The sequence below is a fragment of the Myxocyprinus asiaticus genome, chromosome 39 (genome assembly GCF_019703515.2).
Source record: "Myxocyprinus asiaticus isolate MX2 ecotype Aquarium Trade chromosome 39, UBuf_Myxa_2, whole genome shotgun sequence".
In the NCBI taxonomy this organism is placed as follows: Eukaryota; Metazoa; Chordata; class Actinopteri; order Cypriniformes; family Catostomidae; genus Myxocyprinus; species Myxocyprinus asiaticus.
This window is the reverse complement of record NC_059382.1, coordinates 11,473,082-11,490,563: the sequence shown is the minus strand read 5'-3', so window position 1 is coordinate 11,490,563 and position 17,482 is coordinate 11,473,082. Positions and strand designations below refer to the sequence as shown.

Below are 17,482 nucleotides of genomic sequence, written 5' to 3'. Positions count from 1 at the left end.
GCTGTCAAGATGCACAGTGAAAGTTACATTTTGGCCTGTTCTCACCCAAAGCCAACTGGATCACTTCAGAAGACATTGATTTAACCACTAGAGTTTTATGGATTGTGTTTATGCTGACTTGATCTGCTTTTTGGATCTTCAAATGTCTGGCCATTATTCAGTTACACTGAATGGAGCTACAGAGCAGAGATACTGTATTCTTCTAAAAGTCTTCTTTTGTGTTCTGCAGAAGAAAGAAAATAATACATCTTAGATGTCATGAGTGTGAGTAAATGATGAGAGAATTTTCATTTTTGGTTTTAGACACCTACCTTTTGGAACAGGCTTCACGTCATGAGTGTTCCTATGATTTCTTAAAGTGCTGACACTAGGTTTTGGAACAGACCTTACATGTTACTTCAATATCCCAGTGCTGCCCCACCAATTAAATGCTAAGACGACCTAGTTGTAGTACTAGTAACATTTCTGTTGGGCAATGAGGGATTAGTTACAGACCTGTTTTGGTTTTCTGACAATTTAAAGGTGCATAAATATCTCTGAGGGTTGTGGATACTGTTGATCATTTGGTCTGAGGCAAATTCATAACACTGGCCAGTTTTAACTTGTTGCTCCTGTGAGAGTTACAGCACCTCAGTCACTTGCTTACAGTCCTGAAACTTGCTTTACAAATACTGTATGTCAACCAAATATGGACTAAGCTTGGTACCCTTGTCCTGTCCCTGCTGCTCAGTTGTCTATGAAGCTCGGCAGTTTTATTTTTTTTTTACCTGAATTTGTCTCTACTGTATGTCTCAGTTCTTGACAATAGAAACTGCCAGGCACAGAAAATACAGATTAGATGTTTGTGTGCAATTCTAACATTTTCCTCAGGTTTAATGGTTAATTTCAGTTAGAGTTGAACTTTTTTCTCATTCAACTCTTTCAGCAAGTGTTGAACCTGTTTCTCATTGCACTATCCTTTTGAAATGGATTGTTTATCTCAAAGGACTATGAACACTTACTCTCCTTGGTAGTATTTCCCAGTCAACAGACACTTTTACAGTACCTGCATGAGCATTTAACAAGCGTTTGTCGTCTAGTTTTTGACTAGAAGTATCAAGATCATGTTACTAAGACCTGCTCGCAATTGTGCATCCACAGTTGTATTGGTTATTGTTTGTAAAATGGTAAATATTTCAATAAAGAATAGTAGGGCTTGGAGCAAGCACTAACCTTGATTTTCTGTGGTTTGTTCTGACAAAGACGTCCCTCAGTCCAGCCTCAAAAAAGCAAAAAGAAAAACAGGTCATATTTGCTAGATTGAGGAGTGATGTTTGAACAGAAAATAGAGCAATTCATAGTGTAGTATCTTTTTTTGTTGCGTGTTATTATGTGCCTTTTCAATCTCTTCGAACGTGTTTCATGGGTCAGTCATGCACATCTTAAACTAGTGGTTCTCAACTGGTTTTGCGGTAGGACACAGATTTTATTTTTGACTTCAAGTAGTGACCTAACAATGTAAAAAAAATAGTTTATTATGGCGGGGACATGTTTTCGGTAAGGGGTGGGGTAGGAGGGAGGTATTTGCGAAACTCATTAATATTAATTAGGTCAAGTGTAGATTATGTCAAATAATCTTTTCCTGTTTTGATAGTCATTCTTGATGACCAATTCAAGCACTGCAATATATATTTCACATCATTAATATGATAACTTTATCCATACACTTTATCTAACACTGTCAGTACTGGGATTTTGTTCATCAAAATATATACATGGATCAGCAAAGCTTTAGTCAGAATGACTAATTTGTCTCATGGTGAAGCTTTTGACTCTAGTACAAGGAGTTCAGAGCTAATCCACCCTAATATAACTTTTTATTTTAATAAACAAATATTGCATCTGCACGTCATTTTGCTCTTCGATTTAACTGAACAAGAGCATGAGCTCAATGTCATTTATAACAGATGCAAGTAGCACTCATGATAATGTTAGTAATAATAAACTTCATCTCTGGATCACCACTTATTATAACACACAAACGAAACGGACTCTTGCTCAAGAACTGTTTCTTCTACATTAGACACTTACGTGACAAAAGCTGTTTCAAAAAGTGGTTAGGACAAAATTGGCAAAAAGTGGTAGGGACACGTTCCACTCGTCTCACCCGTAAATGGTGCCTATGATCACACAAACATCTTTCAAATCAAGTTTTTAAAACTTATTGTTAGTTTTATTTATTTCTTAAGTCAATAATTGACTGTACGAACCACATTGTGGTCTGCACAAACTATGTTTATCTACATCGCAAGTACACCTGTATTTGATATACTGTAGTTTGGGTTGTAATTGCTTTAACGTTGCATGGTTTTGTTCCTTGTTTTTAAGATGTGAGCATGTCACGCAACCTGTCCATGTTGTCATCTTCCTAATTTGGTTAGCCTCTTTTTTTTCCTGCTCTCTGTGACCCTATCAGAAAAGACCTGTATACTCTTTTTTGGGTTGAGTCCCACCAGTTGAGAACCACTCTATTAAACAAACCAGTCATGATCTATTTAATTCATAAGTTAAAAAAACTTTTTTACAAGAAAAAAAGGGGTTTAGTGGCTTCATTAGCCTCATATAAAAGCCCCTGACTTCCAAGAGGAATAAAGCATTGTCCTTGCCTGCCCCCATCATCTGTTTCTCTCAAATGACTCAGGCAACTGAAATATTTATTTACCAAGGACAAAAGGGCTGATTCATTTGACTGAATGAGCTCAAATTTAATTTAATACCGGTCTGAAAATATTATGTCTGACAAGCCCTGTAGCCCTTGCCAAAAGTCAGAGAAGGCAGTCTAGAAGTTTTAAAGGGATAGTTCACCCAAAAAGAAAAACTCTGTCATCATTTACTGTACTTAACCTCATTTAATAACCCAGACGTCTTTGTCTTTCTCCAAATAACAAAATGTTACTATTATTTGAATATCTGAATAATTTATTAGCTGTACAGTTGATTAGTCTGAAAAGTCTGAATTTAAAAAAAATAATATTCTAACGGAAATCTATGTGAAATCTCAAAGACACTACCTCTCAATGTGCCTATTAACATGCATGTTCTTAAACCTACAGTATCATACTTAATAAGCCAGCAACAGGAGTGGACATGTAAAAGGCTAAATTAACATTCCTTCATCAGCTGTGGTCATAAATGATTTAAGCATAAACTGATCGACATGTGTAGATTTTTGACCATTACCCTGATTTTGCTCTGCATGAAAAAACCTTTACCGGCATTTTATATTCACGTTTTGACAGCAAAAGCAGAGAATAACTCGATGATTTCAAATGCAGTGTTGCTGTAATTGTTTTGTTTTGTTTTGTTTTTTGCATGTAAACACATTCAGTGTTTAGATGGCACTGAAAATTCCTTTTGTCTTCTTTTGCACTGATTCAGTTAGCAGGGACCGTCTTTTTAGGACAGTAGTCTGGGGCCTGATTGAAAATCTTGTCACTATAGGAGCCCAGAAAGTAGACCAGTTCAGTTTTTACCAAACCTGTGATCTGTAATCAGCAGGTCTATTCTGTGATAGTTGCTGAGGTCAGTTTTTTTTACAGTAAGACTCCTCAGGTAGCCCTGTTTGTGTATATAGCTTTTACAATGCATGATGTTGAAACAATATTTAATCAGGAGAAACCCCATAAACCCCAACTATTTCTGATAGACTTGGCTGAGTCTTTCACATCTGATGTGAATAATTGATCTGTTGCACTTACTGCATCAGTGTCTCATTACTTGTATTTTGTGGAACATTATTGTAACTATGACTGTTTCAGCTATGTGCTGTTTTCTATAGAGAGATATTTATGCTCCAAATGTGGGCTTAGCTTTACAAACACTGAATTAGGGGTGGGCGATATGATCAAAATCCTATATCACGATATGAGTAATTTTATATCATGATAACGATATATATATTACAATATAATTACATTTTTCTGAAAAATCAATACAATTTTATTATATATTAAGCCATGTCGCAATGTGTAATTTGAGTAATCCAGTCAGTGAATTAAATACTTTATAAATGAAAACTTCATCTTATATAATTTTCTCTTTATTTTGAACTTGACAAACATAGTCAAAGAAAAATAAAAACATATTTCAGTCTGATGATGTGCACCAATTTTCTTCTTCTTTTTCTTTTTATTATTATTGTTGTTGTTGTTATTATTGTTATAACTTTCCTCAATAAACTTAACAGCTTCTCAAAGCAATGCAAAAATTAAAATAACATATAAATAAAAAATATCCATAAATAAATCACTTAATTAGGCTCTTTGTGTTTTTAGTAATCTCTATAAAGAACATATAAAATATCTGAAGGAAAATATGGCTGGTTTATTTCCTGATATCAAACATCATTCGAACAGAACTTTAGAAAGGGTTTTGGTGTGTATTTTAAAAACCCACTTGACCTCGAGAGAAACCAGAATGAGTAACGGGTGTGATCTGCACTTTTTCTGTCTCAGGAGCACAAATTGGATTGGAATTGGATGACTTCAATACTCGTGTGCACTTGTGGGTTTGGATAGGAGGCACGTTTGGAGCACGGAATGAATGTCACTGAATTTGCTTTGACGGTGGCTCAAACGAAATATCATGCCGCAGAAGCGGATTCAGTGTCATTTTATCTCGCGTTCTAGAAAAGCTTTTCATCTAATAACATGTGCAGCTGTCAGTAAAAAACTGCTTTTCATTATTTCTATCAGTCTCACGTGAAGCCCTTACCACTGATATATACGCACACATTGATATTTACATATATTGACATACATAATGTACAAACCTTGCAAATCGCTGTTTTGTGCTCGGTATCGTGTTTTCTAAAGCCAAACCAATTCCACACCACGGAGGATGCACATTTTCCTTCATAATCCCCTCTCATCTTCTCATTCAAATGAATTTGAGGAACGAGCAGTTCTTCCGCCTTCCTCCATTTATCCGACAGAGTGTGTAATGTGTACGTGTTATGTGCTTTATACATTTCTCGTGTGGCAATTTTGCGTTAGAGACGATAATCCAAAATGTATACTGGTTGGCAAATTTCTACCGGTTTATCATGTCTACTGGTATGTCACCCACCCCTACACTGAATAGTATGTATTCATATAATTGCATATTATTTATGTTTTAAAACTCATGAAATGCCTTGACGAGCACAGTTTTCCCTCCTGTGTTGGTATATTTTCTATTGAAACAAGTTGGGGTGGGACATATCGAAGTGCTTGGTAATAGCCTTTAGTTTACTTCACAGTCATGACCCATTTATTACTTTCTATTGCTAGTCAGAGGCAAAACTTTGGATATTCCCCATTTTAAATGTGACTATCTCCTAAAAGTAAATTTTGAAGGTTTGAAGTACAGTAGCAGATAGATGATTTCATGGGGTCTTTAAGGATTAGAGTACTGATTGGCCAAAGTGTTGTAAAGTAAAAACAGATAGCACCCATTTTTTCACTAGCTATTATTTGACAACCTTCCATTGTTTTTACAGGAAAAACCTCTGATAAAGTCTCTTCAGAGAGGTGAAGATCCACAATTTGACCAAGTAAGTACTGTTTGTTTCCTGCTCTCCTGGACACACTCACTCACTCACATCTAGCCGGTGGACAGATGTCCCAGCGGAGAGACAGGAGGCAGCCTTTTTAGCTATCCGGTTGTGCCAAAAATTAATCTGACTTTTTGAATTATTTAAATAGATTCCATAGATCTTTATGGCCTTCAAAGCATGCAAATCGACCTTAGTAAAAGCTTGATGTGGTTTTTGGCATGTCTGGCTTTCACAGAGCCATTTGCATCATTGATAGATTAGATGAGAGAGTTCAAAATTTGAATTCCACAAAGGAGATGAGATGTTATATGGTGCATCAAATCTTCAAACATTTTGCACACTGTATGGGACATCACTTCCCCCTATATTGATTAGTTACATAATACATTAAAAACATATATTATATTTCCCAAATAGTTTTTGTAAATTGCTTTGCATAAAGCTAAATTAATAAATTTAAATGCAAATTTCAATATTGATAGTCACCAGAGATCTACCACCTTTGCTGTTTTCATATACAGTATACTGCATGAACAAACTGTCTTAAAACGTCCTGGTTACTTTCATAACCTCCGTTCCCTGATGGAGGGAACGAGACGTTGTGTCGATGTAGTGACACTAGGGGTCACTCTTGGGAGCAAGCGAGCGTGCTGGGGAATGGGAGGTTCGTGGGGGGATACCCTGCGGAGGTGGTCCCATTGAGGTCCCCAAATCGCCCCCAGTGCTAACCGGCACGGCCTCATACCCGTAGGTAGAAGGACTGAGACGGGGAGCCGCTGGGGTGGCTTGCTTTCTTACGAATGCAAGCCGCGACCGCAACGTTGCCATGGTCATGTTCTCACAATGAGGACAAGACCCTTCCACGAACGATGTCTCCGCGTGGGCAGCGCCCAGACACGTAAGACAGCGATTGTAGCCATCAGAAGCGGAGAGATAACGACCGCAACCAGGAATAACACACAAACGGAAAGGCATCTTTAAAAAGACGTTCCGTGTGTGCCACTTTTTTAGAAAGAAAATATAGTCTTTTTAGAATATACTCTTTTAGTTGTTCTGCCGAAGCGCCCATGGGCGTTCTCTGCACTCCACGGGTGCAGAGGGGGAGAAGCTGCTGAAATGCGCCGTAGAATCCAGCAGATGAGGTGAATGAACTTTGCGGATGAATTCAGCTTCAGTGAATAGAACTGCTTGGCTCCGAAGAGAAAATCTGAATGAGTGGTTGCATACCAGCTCCATTCGCCAATTCTCATTGGCCTTTTTTTTAAAAAGCAGAGGTGTTTGGGTCTCCCAAGAGTGACCCCTAGTGTCACTACATCGACACAACGTCGAGTGAGTGACAGATAGGGAACCAGAATTTAATTTCAGATAGCTTTAAACACTGAGTAAATACCTTGAAAGCTCAGAATAAAGGGCCTTTTTATTGCTTGCTTGGGTGGTGTTCCCTGCCCTGAGTTTGTAAATTTGTTTCTGAATGCATGTATGTGTGCTGGAGGCAGGTGAATAGCAGGCTTATTCAGAGCTCGCAGGGCTGAGAAAGGATTCTACTCCCAGGGATGTTCAGGGAATGAAGGGCCCGCTGTGTTCACCCTCAGCCCCTGAACACCGCCCTACCCCTCCCTTACCTGTGTGTTGATTTCTCACCAGGGACCACCTTTCGTTCATGCACTTATTACCCAAACTCCCTCCTCTCTTTATCGCTTTCTCTGTGTCTTGGATATTTGGAGGATACTCATTAAACACACTCACACAAATATTATTGAACCCTCCTATTGAATCTGAATCTGCACACACCTTTTGCATTCACAGGTCAATTCTGACCCGGTGGAATTTTAGCTTATAAATCATTCTTAAGTCGATGGTTTTCATCTAAAACTATATTTTAAATCATTAATAACTTCTTAATTGTTCATACATGTAAAAAGATTTAAGTATGTTAACTGACAAATATAAAGTTATTAATTAATGTGTCATTTTTTAAAATAATAACATTTAGAAATTCTTAGACCTTTCAAAATATACATTAACTACATCAAAACCAGTGTGATACAAGTGAAGACATATTTTTTTATCAATATTTATGTGAAATTTTATTTAAATATAACTTAATATAAAATGTATATTAACATCTAATGTGAGAATTACTAGTAATTTGAAATAATTTCCTATTACTCATAACGGCTCAATACATCTTGGTGGCTAAATTGTTTGAAACGAACGTATTCTTTTTCAACTATACATCATCAAAACAACTGTACAACTCAAGAATGCAACATTAATATGTCTTTACTATCTTTAAATCTATTCTATTTGCTCTCATGAACTTCCAAATGTTATTGTGTGAGTACGCTGCAAGCTGGTTAATCATCAGATGGCTGCAGAGTAAAATGTGGACAATTTCCTCTTTCAAGCCCTATTTAGACCAATGAGTGCATGAACTGCTCTCGCCACACCCCTTTTAGATGGTAGTACCATTGATGTAGTTTATTTATGTTTGTTACATCTGTGTTTGTTACACCCAGTGGGAGACAGAAAAGGTGTGTGTGAGAGTATGAGAATGACGTTAAATATAAGTGAAGTGTTTATAAGAAAAAATCGTATTCATATACTGTATGTACAAAACAATCTACGTAATATTATGTGTAAGCCACAGTTAATGCCTGGGTCAAAATTAACCCACGAACGCAAAAGATGTAACAGTTATTTTAATAAGGTTATATCTCTTAAAAAAGTTTATTAAAAAAATCAGAAAAAAAATATATGTATATATATTGACTGTGTAAATACTGTGTATTTTGATAGTCTTGACAAAGTCACAAAGTTTGATTTCCATACTAAAACTGTGGTATTTAAAATTATTATCTACCTCTCCCAGGTAAAAAATGACTGGAACGAAGTAGGAGGGTTAAAGTAATAGTTCCCACATAATGAAAATTCTGGCATTATTTAATCACCCTCATGTCATTCCATACCCTAATTACTTTCTTTATGTAACTGGTCCTGCTCGACCACTCCAAACAGGATTCAAACCGGCAATTAGCCGGCATGGGAAGTGGGCGGCATGGGAGGTGGTCTCCTCGCTAACGAGGAGGCTAAATGTGACAGACCTAGCATCAGTTGCTAGTTCGCCTCTTTAGGCCAGGAGAGTGAGGTTTACATACACCACACAGCTATCATGTACCTGGCTCCTATTATACTCACCCCCAGAAACCTTACTCCCATCTGGGTCATGAAAGAAATAACCTACATACCATGCACTGGGTGTATTTTTACAGTAGTTAGTTTATTCAGAGATTAATACATGTTCTTTCTCTTTCAGCTGATCAGCACAATGAGTTCTCTGGCCGAGTATTGCCTGCCATCTATCTTGCGCACACTGTTTGACTGGTACAAAAGACAAAACGGTGTTGACGATGAATCCCATGAGTACAGGCCGCGTTCCCATACAAAGTCCAAAAAGTGAGTCCTGTTTGTATTTCTCAGATAATTCTGATCATTTAAGCTTGATACAATATCCTGTATATAATTAGTGTGATAATTGCCTTCTAAGGAAACATCTCTATTACTATTCGAAATACTTAGCTACCTTATATCATGCGGCTTGTAAAGCAACGAGGCAATGATGATTGCATGACAGGCGATGAAGCCAAATCCAAGGTCCAGAATATCATACAGACTTGTGTTGTGCTCTTTTTAAATGTGAGCCAGTAAGCAACCACCTATCAACCACACAGAACACCCTTGAAACCACATAAAAATGTTGTAGCAACCACCCAGATTACTAGCAATGCACACAAAAAAAAACACTTATAAGACCTTAGCAACGCAGAGCAATGCCTTGGCAACCATGCACACCACCCTAGCATCGTGCATGCATACTTTTTCATGGCAAGCACCCCTCAAATTTTCTTCAGAAAATGTAAAAATATACAGTCGTTTTTCAGTATAAAAACTGTTAATGAATGCAAATGTGCCTGATGCGCACTGATCACTGTTTAAAAAAGTTTTCATAAAGCAGCAGAGCAGTGTTGTCATTTGCACTCGTAACTCCCATTTGGATAATTTGACACAATGGTGCCAAAATAACTCAATGACATCAGAGTCAATTTGATGTTGAGCGACAGGAAGACTACTGCTTCCTGTAGCTGGAGTGCAAAACTCCATTTCATCACTAATAAATTATATTTTAGTCTGTGAATGTATGAGAGGGTGGGGGCCAAAATGGCTTACATAATCTGTTTGCATTCTCTCTCTCCTCTCTCTCTCTCTCTCTTCCAGTGATGAGCAACAGAAAGATTTTCTGCTCGAGAGGAGAGACCTCGCAATCGACTTTATCTTCTCATTAGTACTCATAGAGGTTCTAAAACAGGTAACTTCACACTGACAAACCAGCTGATCTACTGAGAGCAAAGTTTAGATGCAAGTCAAACAGACAGCAAGAATGTAACCAAATATTTAAGACTAGGGAGAAGCAAATTTTAGAATTAAAGAGTCAGTCATTGGAAAACAAATATTGACTGACCACTATTCTAATATTGGGACATTACTAAGGGGGCTACTGCCCTGACAGACACCCATAAATATAGATTATAAAGTAACTATTAAGTCACAATTGTGTCTTGGTCCTCCTCAAACATCAGCTTTAGATCATATAAATAATTATTTAATAAGCAAAATCTATTTATTGTTTTGGTTTTGCCTCAAAAATGCATATTTCAGCCTCAGATTGTGTTCTGCTTACAAATGTCAGTTCCATCTAAATGTCAGTTTGTAATTGAGAGCAAAACAGATAAACTTTTATTAATTTGCCTACCTTTTCCAACTGTATCAATAAAAGCAGCAGTAAAATAATGATAATATTTGTGTTTTTCTTTTTTTGCTCAGATGCCCCTCCACCCAGTTGTGGATGGTTTGGTCCATGAAGTCATTAATTTAGCTTTTAAGCACTTTAAATACAAAGATGGGTGAGTGAATTTGCTCTCACCAGCACCCAATTGTTTTGGCTAAATTATGTATAAATATATATGCATACATTCACATTTACACATCTGTTTTCATTATGTCCAGGTACCATGGTCCCAACACTGCCAACATGCACATAGTAGCTGATCTCTATGCAGAAGTAATAGGAGTCTTAGCACAAGCAAAGTAAGTAGCCATCAATCCAACAATGACCAAGCACCGAGCAACAGTCTAAGACATGCATTTGCTGAAAAGACACTCTCTTGCTGCAGAAGTTTACCAGTTCTTAGAGATCAAGTAATGTTCCTCCATAATATGATCGGAAGTTAGTCTTTGTTTATTTGAGTTTCCAGATCTTCAGTAGGGCACATAGTGTTTGAGAGGTCTGGATGCTTAGCATCTTCTGTACATTATCATCATTCTTCTAATCTGTGTGACGCACTCTCTAAAGCAGCTGTGCCCCCCCTCCAGTTGCCACTGAACAAATTTGTTCTGTACATCTGCTTTATTTCCCATCTCTGTTAGACATGCTGGGAAACAGTTGTCTGCTGGAGCTTGCATGTTCAAGACACATTATCAGGCTTCTGATAGTCTTACTTGGCAGCTTGGGATCTGATTTATGAGAGTGTATTTGCACCGGTGCTCTACAATTCCACCCACAGCATGTACTCTTACCAAACAACACTGTGTTTGAAAAAGGAAACAGTAATTTATTAAACTCCCATCAGGTTATTACAAGTAGCTCTGAAACATCCTGAATAAAAGCTGTATAAAAACAGTTTACATAATTATCGTTCTTACATTTTAATATTCCAGGAAATATAATTCATACCTTTCATGTAACTTGTATTGATGTTAAAGTGATGTCCAGTGATTTTAATTTTTTACATCTACTTTGTTTAGCAGGCAGTTTAGACAAGGTACCCACTGTCATGGAATATCTGGAAATATTCCGTATATTTCCTGGAAAAGACATGGAAATGATCAAAATCTTAAGAAGTAATAGAAATATAAATGTTTTTCTAATTGTGCTTTTTTCTCAAATATTTAATTGACTAGATCGAGGGGTTTCAACCTGTAGGGGTATGAGATTACTGTGTTTTGTGGTAGGGGTTGTGATTTATCCTGGGGAGTCAAGTCTTTTGAATCCTTTCACCAAGTATACAGTATTTGTTCATACACAATTTCATCAGATTCTATGATTAGATTTCATCTTTATGCCAGTAGGTGGCGACAAATGAGTGTCTTCTTTCACAAGATTTTGCAGGTCTCCATAGTGGGCATTCCTACTGCTTTCGCTCTAACGTTATTGGATGGCTGCACAAATGCCATCCAATTATGCACAAAAATCTGATCACAGATAAACAAATAGATAATTCTTATTTGACAACTTATTTGACTTATTTGTTTTGCCTCTCATAATGAACATTCTGCAGGGGAGCATGTTTTTATATAAGTTACAGCTGTGCTCAATGCATCCTATCATGAACAAGATGAACAATCTATTATTGTATGAATTAAACTCACTCACAATGTTGCCAATTTCTGGTACATTATCCAATATAAGAAATCAGTTTATTTTGCTGCTAAAAATGAGCATTTTGGATGTGAAAGCATTATAAACTGCAGCAATACTCAATGCATTATATCAACACAAAGATCGATCGATTTCAATGTATCAATTAAATTCATTTACACAGCAATAAAGTCTTTTCTACACTCGGCTCCATTATCTCACAGGAGACAGATGATGTGATCTCCACTGTCTTTTCTCATTGGCAGTTGCTGCACAATAACGCTCTGCATTTGCACAGAGTTAAACTTTTCTCAACTTTGTCGTATCTCTTGACAGGGCCACATCCTGTCGCCAACTGTTGCTGTTGCTCGTGTCGCCGGAAGTCGCCAGCTCTCATTGAAAATCAGTGTTCCCTTACAACTCAGTACACTTGATATTGTGTTTTGCTAACACATATGGGGAGTGTCCTTCCACACGACCTAGTTGAAACCTCTCTACATTAACGCCAATATTCTAATATCGGCTATGGTGTTTGAGCCCCGCCTTTTTAGATGCGAAGATGTCCGCTATAAAAGCAAGTGTGCAAACACCATTCCTCAGAATTTTCTTCCTTCAAGACAGGGATTCATCTCTCGTCTAGAAGCCCTCTACTGCTTCGCCGTCAACTACACGAGTCAGCGGGCAGGATCTTCACGGCAACGAGAAGACTCTCTGCTCCCCTGCAGTGTTCCAGCGAACATCACTTCGCCTTGCCACTTGACGCTTCTTCGGCAGGAGTTGTGTATCCTTATAAGCAATTGTATATTGCTATATTGTGTGTATATATACATATAAGTACAGTATATATATATATATATATATATATATATATATATATATATATATATATATATATATATATATATATAAAAGAGTCACGTACTTGTTCGCGTCTTTTTAAAGATGTCGTTCCGTAAGTTTTCCTTGTGCGAGAGGCACATCCCACCACCAGATCAGCATGAGACCCTCAATCGCCATGTAACGTGTCTGTGCCGATACATTATGGGTGTGATAAGCTCCAGCCCTCTGCAGGAGCGCACAGCCTCCTCTCGTTCGGTGGTTCTGATGCTGGGATGATGAAGATGTCATGTCTCTCACTGCATCAGGTGGGTGGTCAGTGGATGACGCTACCGCCCCTTCCCTCAGCGAGGGCGAGGAGTGTGTATGCGCCACTGACAAGGAGATGCTTCGCGTCCTTTCAAGGGCGGTCGAAGAGCTCGATATCGAGTGGTCTCCTCCAGAGAAACCTACACAACCTCGCCTTGATGAATGGTTCCTGCAGTCCGGACACCGTCAAGTGACTGCATCCCGTAGATCTGCCCCATTCTTTCCTGAAGTTCATAACGAACTGTCAAAATTGTGGCGCGCACCCTATTCAGCTCACCCGCGCGGTGATTACTTCCTCTCTAATGTGGATCACGGGGAAGAAAATGGTTATGCCCAACTACCCCCCTGAAAGAGGTGGTAGCGGTACACCTCTGCCCAGCGAGATCTTTCTAAGCCGTGTCGACTAATGTCCGCACTGGCTGGAAGAGCATACTCAGTGGTGGGCCAAACTGTTTCAGCACTCCACGTGATGGCAGTGCTCCAGGTCTTTCAAGCTAAGCTCCTCAAACAAATGGACGAGCAAGGCTATGATCCAAAGACGTTCAAAGACCTCCGCACCGCTACGGACTTAGCGCTGTGAGCCACAAAGGTCACTGCACAGACCATTGGTAAGTCAATGAGCAACCTGGTGTTTTGAGATCATCACATCTGGCTGACCCTCACGGAAATGCGTGACGTGGGAAAAGCTCTATTTGATGCTCCGGTGTCTCCAGCCGGCCTTTTCGGAGGCTCTGTGAATAGAATTGCTGAGCATTACGTCACGACTCAGCAACAATCACAGGCTATGAGACATTATATGCAAAACGGAGCTGTACTTCATCACAACCGGCTCGCTCCTGCTCTGTCACGGGCCAGCACCCGGCTAAAAACCCCTAAAAACCCCCCACCAGCTGCCTCCGCGCTGCCAAATGTCACCACCGAGGCACGGGTAAAGCCACGCAAGCCGTGGCCCAAATGAAGGCAGCCACCTCAGCACAAGCCCCACGCCGATGGGAAAAACTCCCCCATGCAGCAAAAGCGCTCCTGACACACAATACTGTTCCCCTCTTTCCCACTGCTGTTTGTCGTGAAAGGAACATTGTTGTTCAAAATGATGTTCAATATGTTGTTTTCTGTGTCTCTTTAATCACATGCAGTAAAGTTTACATTATGCACAACCGCTTCCCAATGGTGAGCGGCGACTTATATCATGTATGAACATACAAAGATTGCAAAAAGATTACAGCGCTCATTGCAAATACACAAGACGCTCACACTTTTTCAATAAAGAGCTTTCCCTCTTCAAAGCCTCACATTATGCGCAGCTGCTTCCCAATGGTGGGCGGCGCATTATATCATGTTATGAACATACCAAATTGCCCTCTGTCCCGTTTCGTAGATGCGTGGTAAGCTCTTACTGGCATTCTGACTGGGTGCTAAAAAACAATCGAACATGGTTATACGAACCAATCTGCACGTCGGCCGCCCCGTTTCAACAGTGTTCCGTCTTCCATGGTTCCGTCCGAAGACATGCCAGTGTTACAAGCCGAAATACACAATCTTCTCACAAAGAACACGATAGAGGTTGTTTTATATGAATTAATAATTCATAATCCTGCTGTCCCGCTGCGCGAATGCGTGGCAAGTCCTCACAGGCGTGTCAGAGCTGGTGTTTACAACATACAAGCACAATCTATGGTCCAACCACACGATATGCAGGTGTTGCGTGCACAGACTGTGACATACACAGCCGTTTACAGCCAATTTACAGCCGTTATTTCCTTGTTCTGGAGAAGGACGACAGGCTTCAGCCCATTCTAGTTCTGAGACGCTTGAATTGAGTGCTCGTGACGCGCCCATTCAGAATGTTAACTCAGAAACAGATCTTCTCGCACATCCATCCTCAGGACTGATTTGCGTCAGTAGATCTGAAGGACGCATACTTTATGTACTAATTGCCCGCATTACGGGTTATTACTAGCCAATCAGAGGCACTACTGAAAAAACACAGAGACTTGCTGCTTTGCCATATGGAAAATTTGGTCTAATGTCAACTGGGCGAAAATCACACTTTTCCCCAGCCAGTAAATCTCCTTTTTAGGAGTTCATGTGTGCGCACCTCATTAACGAGCACGTACAGTCCATTCTTCGGTGTCTGTTTCAGTTCAAACTGAAAAAACATTACCACTGAAGTCATTTCATTTTCATGTGCATCACGGAAACTCGCCACTATCTGGCTGCTCTCCTTCATTCTGTTATCAGCAAAGTCAGAGTGGACATGGAAACAGTTCTGTTAATTGCGCCGAAATGGTCCAGTCAGTCCTGGTTTCTGGAGATGGTAGAAATACTGGACGGGCCTCCGTGGGTAATACCGCTGAGGAGGGATCTCCTCTCTCAGGCGCAAGGCACAATCTGGCATCCCTAGCCCAAGCTGTGGAACCTGCATGTGTGGCCCCTGAACGGAGCATGCTAAATGCACCAGAACCGATGCATTCAGTCATGAACACCATTTTACAGGCCAGAGTGCCATCCATGAGATGCCTCTATGCGCTAAAATGGAATGTGTTCACTGATTGGTGTCTTTCACATGGAAAAGACCCAATCAACTGCCCCATACATGAAATTCTCATATTTCTTCAAGAGCGATTAGATGCAGGACTCACTCCGTCAATGCTCAAAGCTTATGTGGTGACTATGTCTGCGTATCACGCACCTGAAGCTGGCGCCACTATAGGCAAACATTATTTAATCATAAAGTTCCTTTCAGGAGCACGACAATTAAATCCACCTCGGCCGGCTATAGTCCTGACTTGTGACCTAACTTTGGTCCTAAAAGCACTCGCAGGGCCCCATTTCGAGCCTTTGGACTCTGTTGATTTGCACATGCTCTCCATTAAGACCGCACTACTGCTGGCCCTGGCCTTAGTAAAATGGGTCAGTGACTTACACTATTAATTGACAATTCATGTCTGGAGCTTGGCCCCGGTCTTTCCACTGTCAAACCCAGAAAAGGCTATGTGCCTAAGGTTTTAACCACGCCCTTCAGAGCGCAGGTGGTTCACCTTCAAACCTTCTTCTTCCCTCGTCCATTTAATTCGGATAAAGAACAATCCATGCATTTGTTATGCTTTGTGCGGACACTACACGCATACGTTGAGCGCACCCGCCAGTTCAGGCTGTCTGATCAGCGCCTTGTGTGCTATGGAGGACGCACAAAAGGAATGTCCGTCTCCTAGCAAAGACTTCCTCACTGGATCGTTGATGCGATTGCCCTGGCTTACAAGTCACAGGTTAAGATTTGCCCAATTGGTGTTAAAGCACACTCAACTAGAGACATGGCCTCCTCATGGGCATGGACAAATGGTGTGTCTTTACAAGACATACTGTATGTTTTGCAGCAGGATGGTCTTCTCAAAACACATTCACAAAGTTTACAACCTAGACGTAACGTCTCTCTCTTCACAAGTCCTCTCTGTTTAGAGCGCTTGCTGTTCGTTTGTCAAACACATACTTATGCCCCTCCCTCTAAGTATGGGCTCCCATCATTTTCCACAACCGTCTGCATTCAGGCCGTTGTAATTTACCATAAAGTCACAAGCACTTTCATTATAAATAGACTCCCTTCCCAACTAGGTTCGTGAAGGGGTTAATTCATACTATATGACTATAGTTCATATATTCATTCTGAGTGCTCCCCTCCTGGCCCAACATGAGGGTCACTCACTTGCGGCATACTCATGTCGGTCGCCGTCCCGCGGGACTGTGGCGTCATGTGTCCTCTCTGGAAGGTTATGTTGTATAGTGCACTGTGATGGGATTCTGTTCCCCATATGTGTTAGCAAAATGCAGTGTCAAATGTACTGAGTCGTAAGGGAATGTCTCGGTTACGTACATAACCTCGGTTCCCTGAGACGAGTGGAACGAGACATTGCGAACGCTGGCTGCACTACAAGACTCTTTTGAGGTGCGAGCGATGCGCTCCTTGTCCCTCTGTCAGAAAATTCTAAGGAATGGCGTTTGTGTGCCTGCTTTTATAGCAGACAGCTTCGCACCTAAAAAGGCTGGGCTCAAACACCATAGCTAGTATTAGAATATTGCTGCTATTGTAGAGAGGTTTAAACTAGGTTGTGTGGAAGGACACTCCCCGTATGCGTTAGCAAAACGCAATGTCTCATTCCCTTTGTCTCAGGGAACCGAGGTTACATACGTAACCGAGACAGTCTCCTGTCGCATCCAGTGACAAAATTGCTGACAATGTGAACGTTATGCGAGTCATTGATTGTCGAAATAACGGAAGTGAATGAGAA

The 17,482-nt window shown here is 40.1% G+C and overlaps 1 protein-coding gene across 2 annotated transcripts in view; it reads left to right on the top strand.

The window, feature by feature from the left end:
• frya (furry homolog a (Drosophila)) overlaps positions 1-17,482 on the top strand; it is a 96,764-nt gene that overhangs the window by 16,438 nt on the left and 62,844 nt on the right. For both annotated transcript variants that reach the window (XM_051678448.1, XM_051678447.1), the window contains exons 3-7: positions 5,519-5,572; positions 8,892-9,031; positions 9,851-9,941; positions 10,457-10,536; positions 10,640-10,720. In XM_051678448.1, the coding sequence (XP_051534408.1) occupies positions 5,519-5,572; positions 8,892-9,031; positions 9,851-9,941; positions 10,457-10,536; positions 10,640-10,720 (446 nt within the window). The remainder of the gene's footprint in view (positions 1-5,518; positions 5,573-8,891; positions 9,032-9,850; positions 9,942-10,456; positions 10,537-10,639; positions 10,721-17,482) is intronic.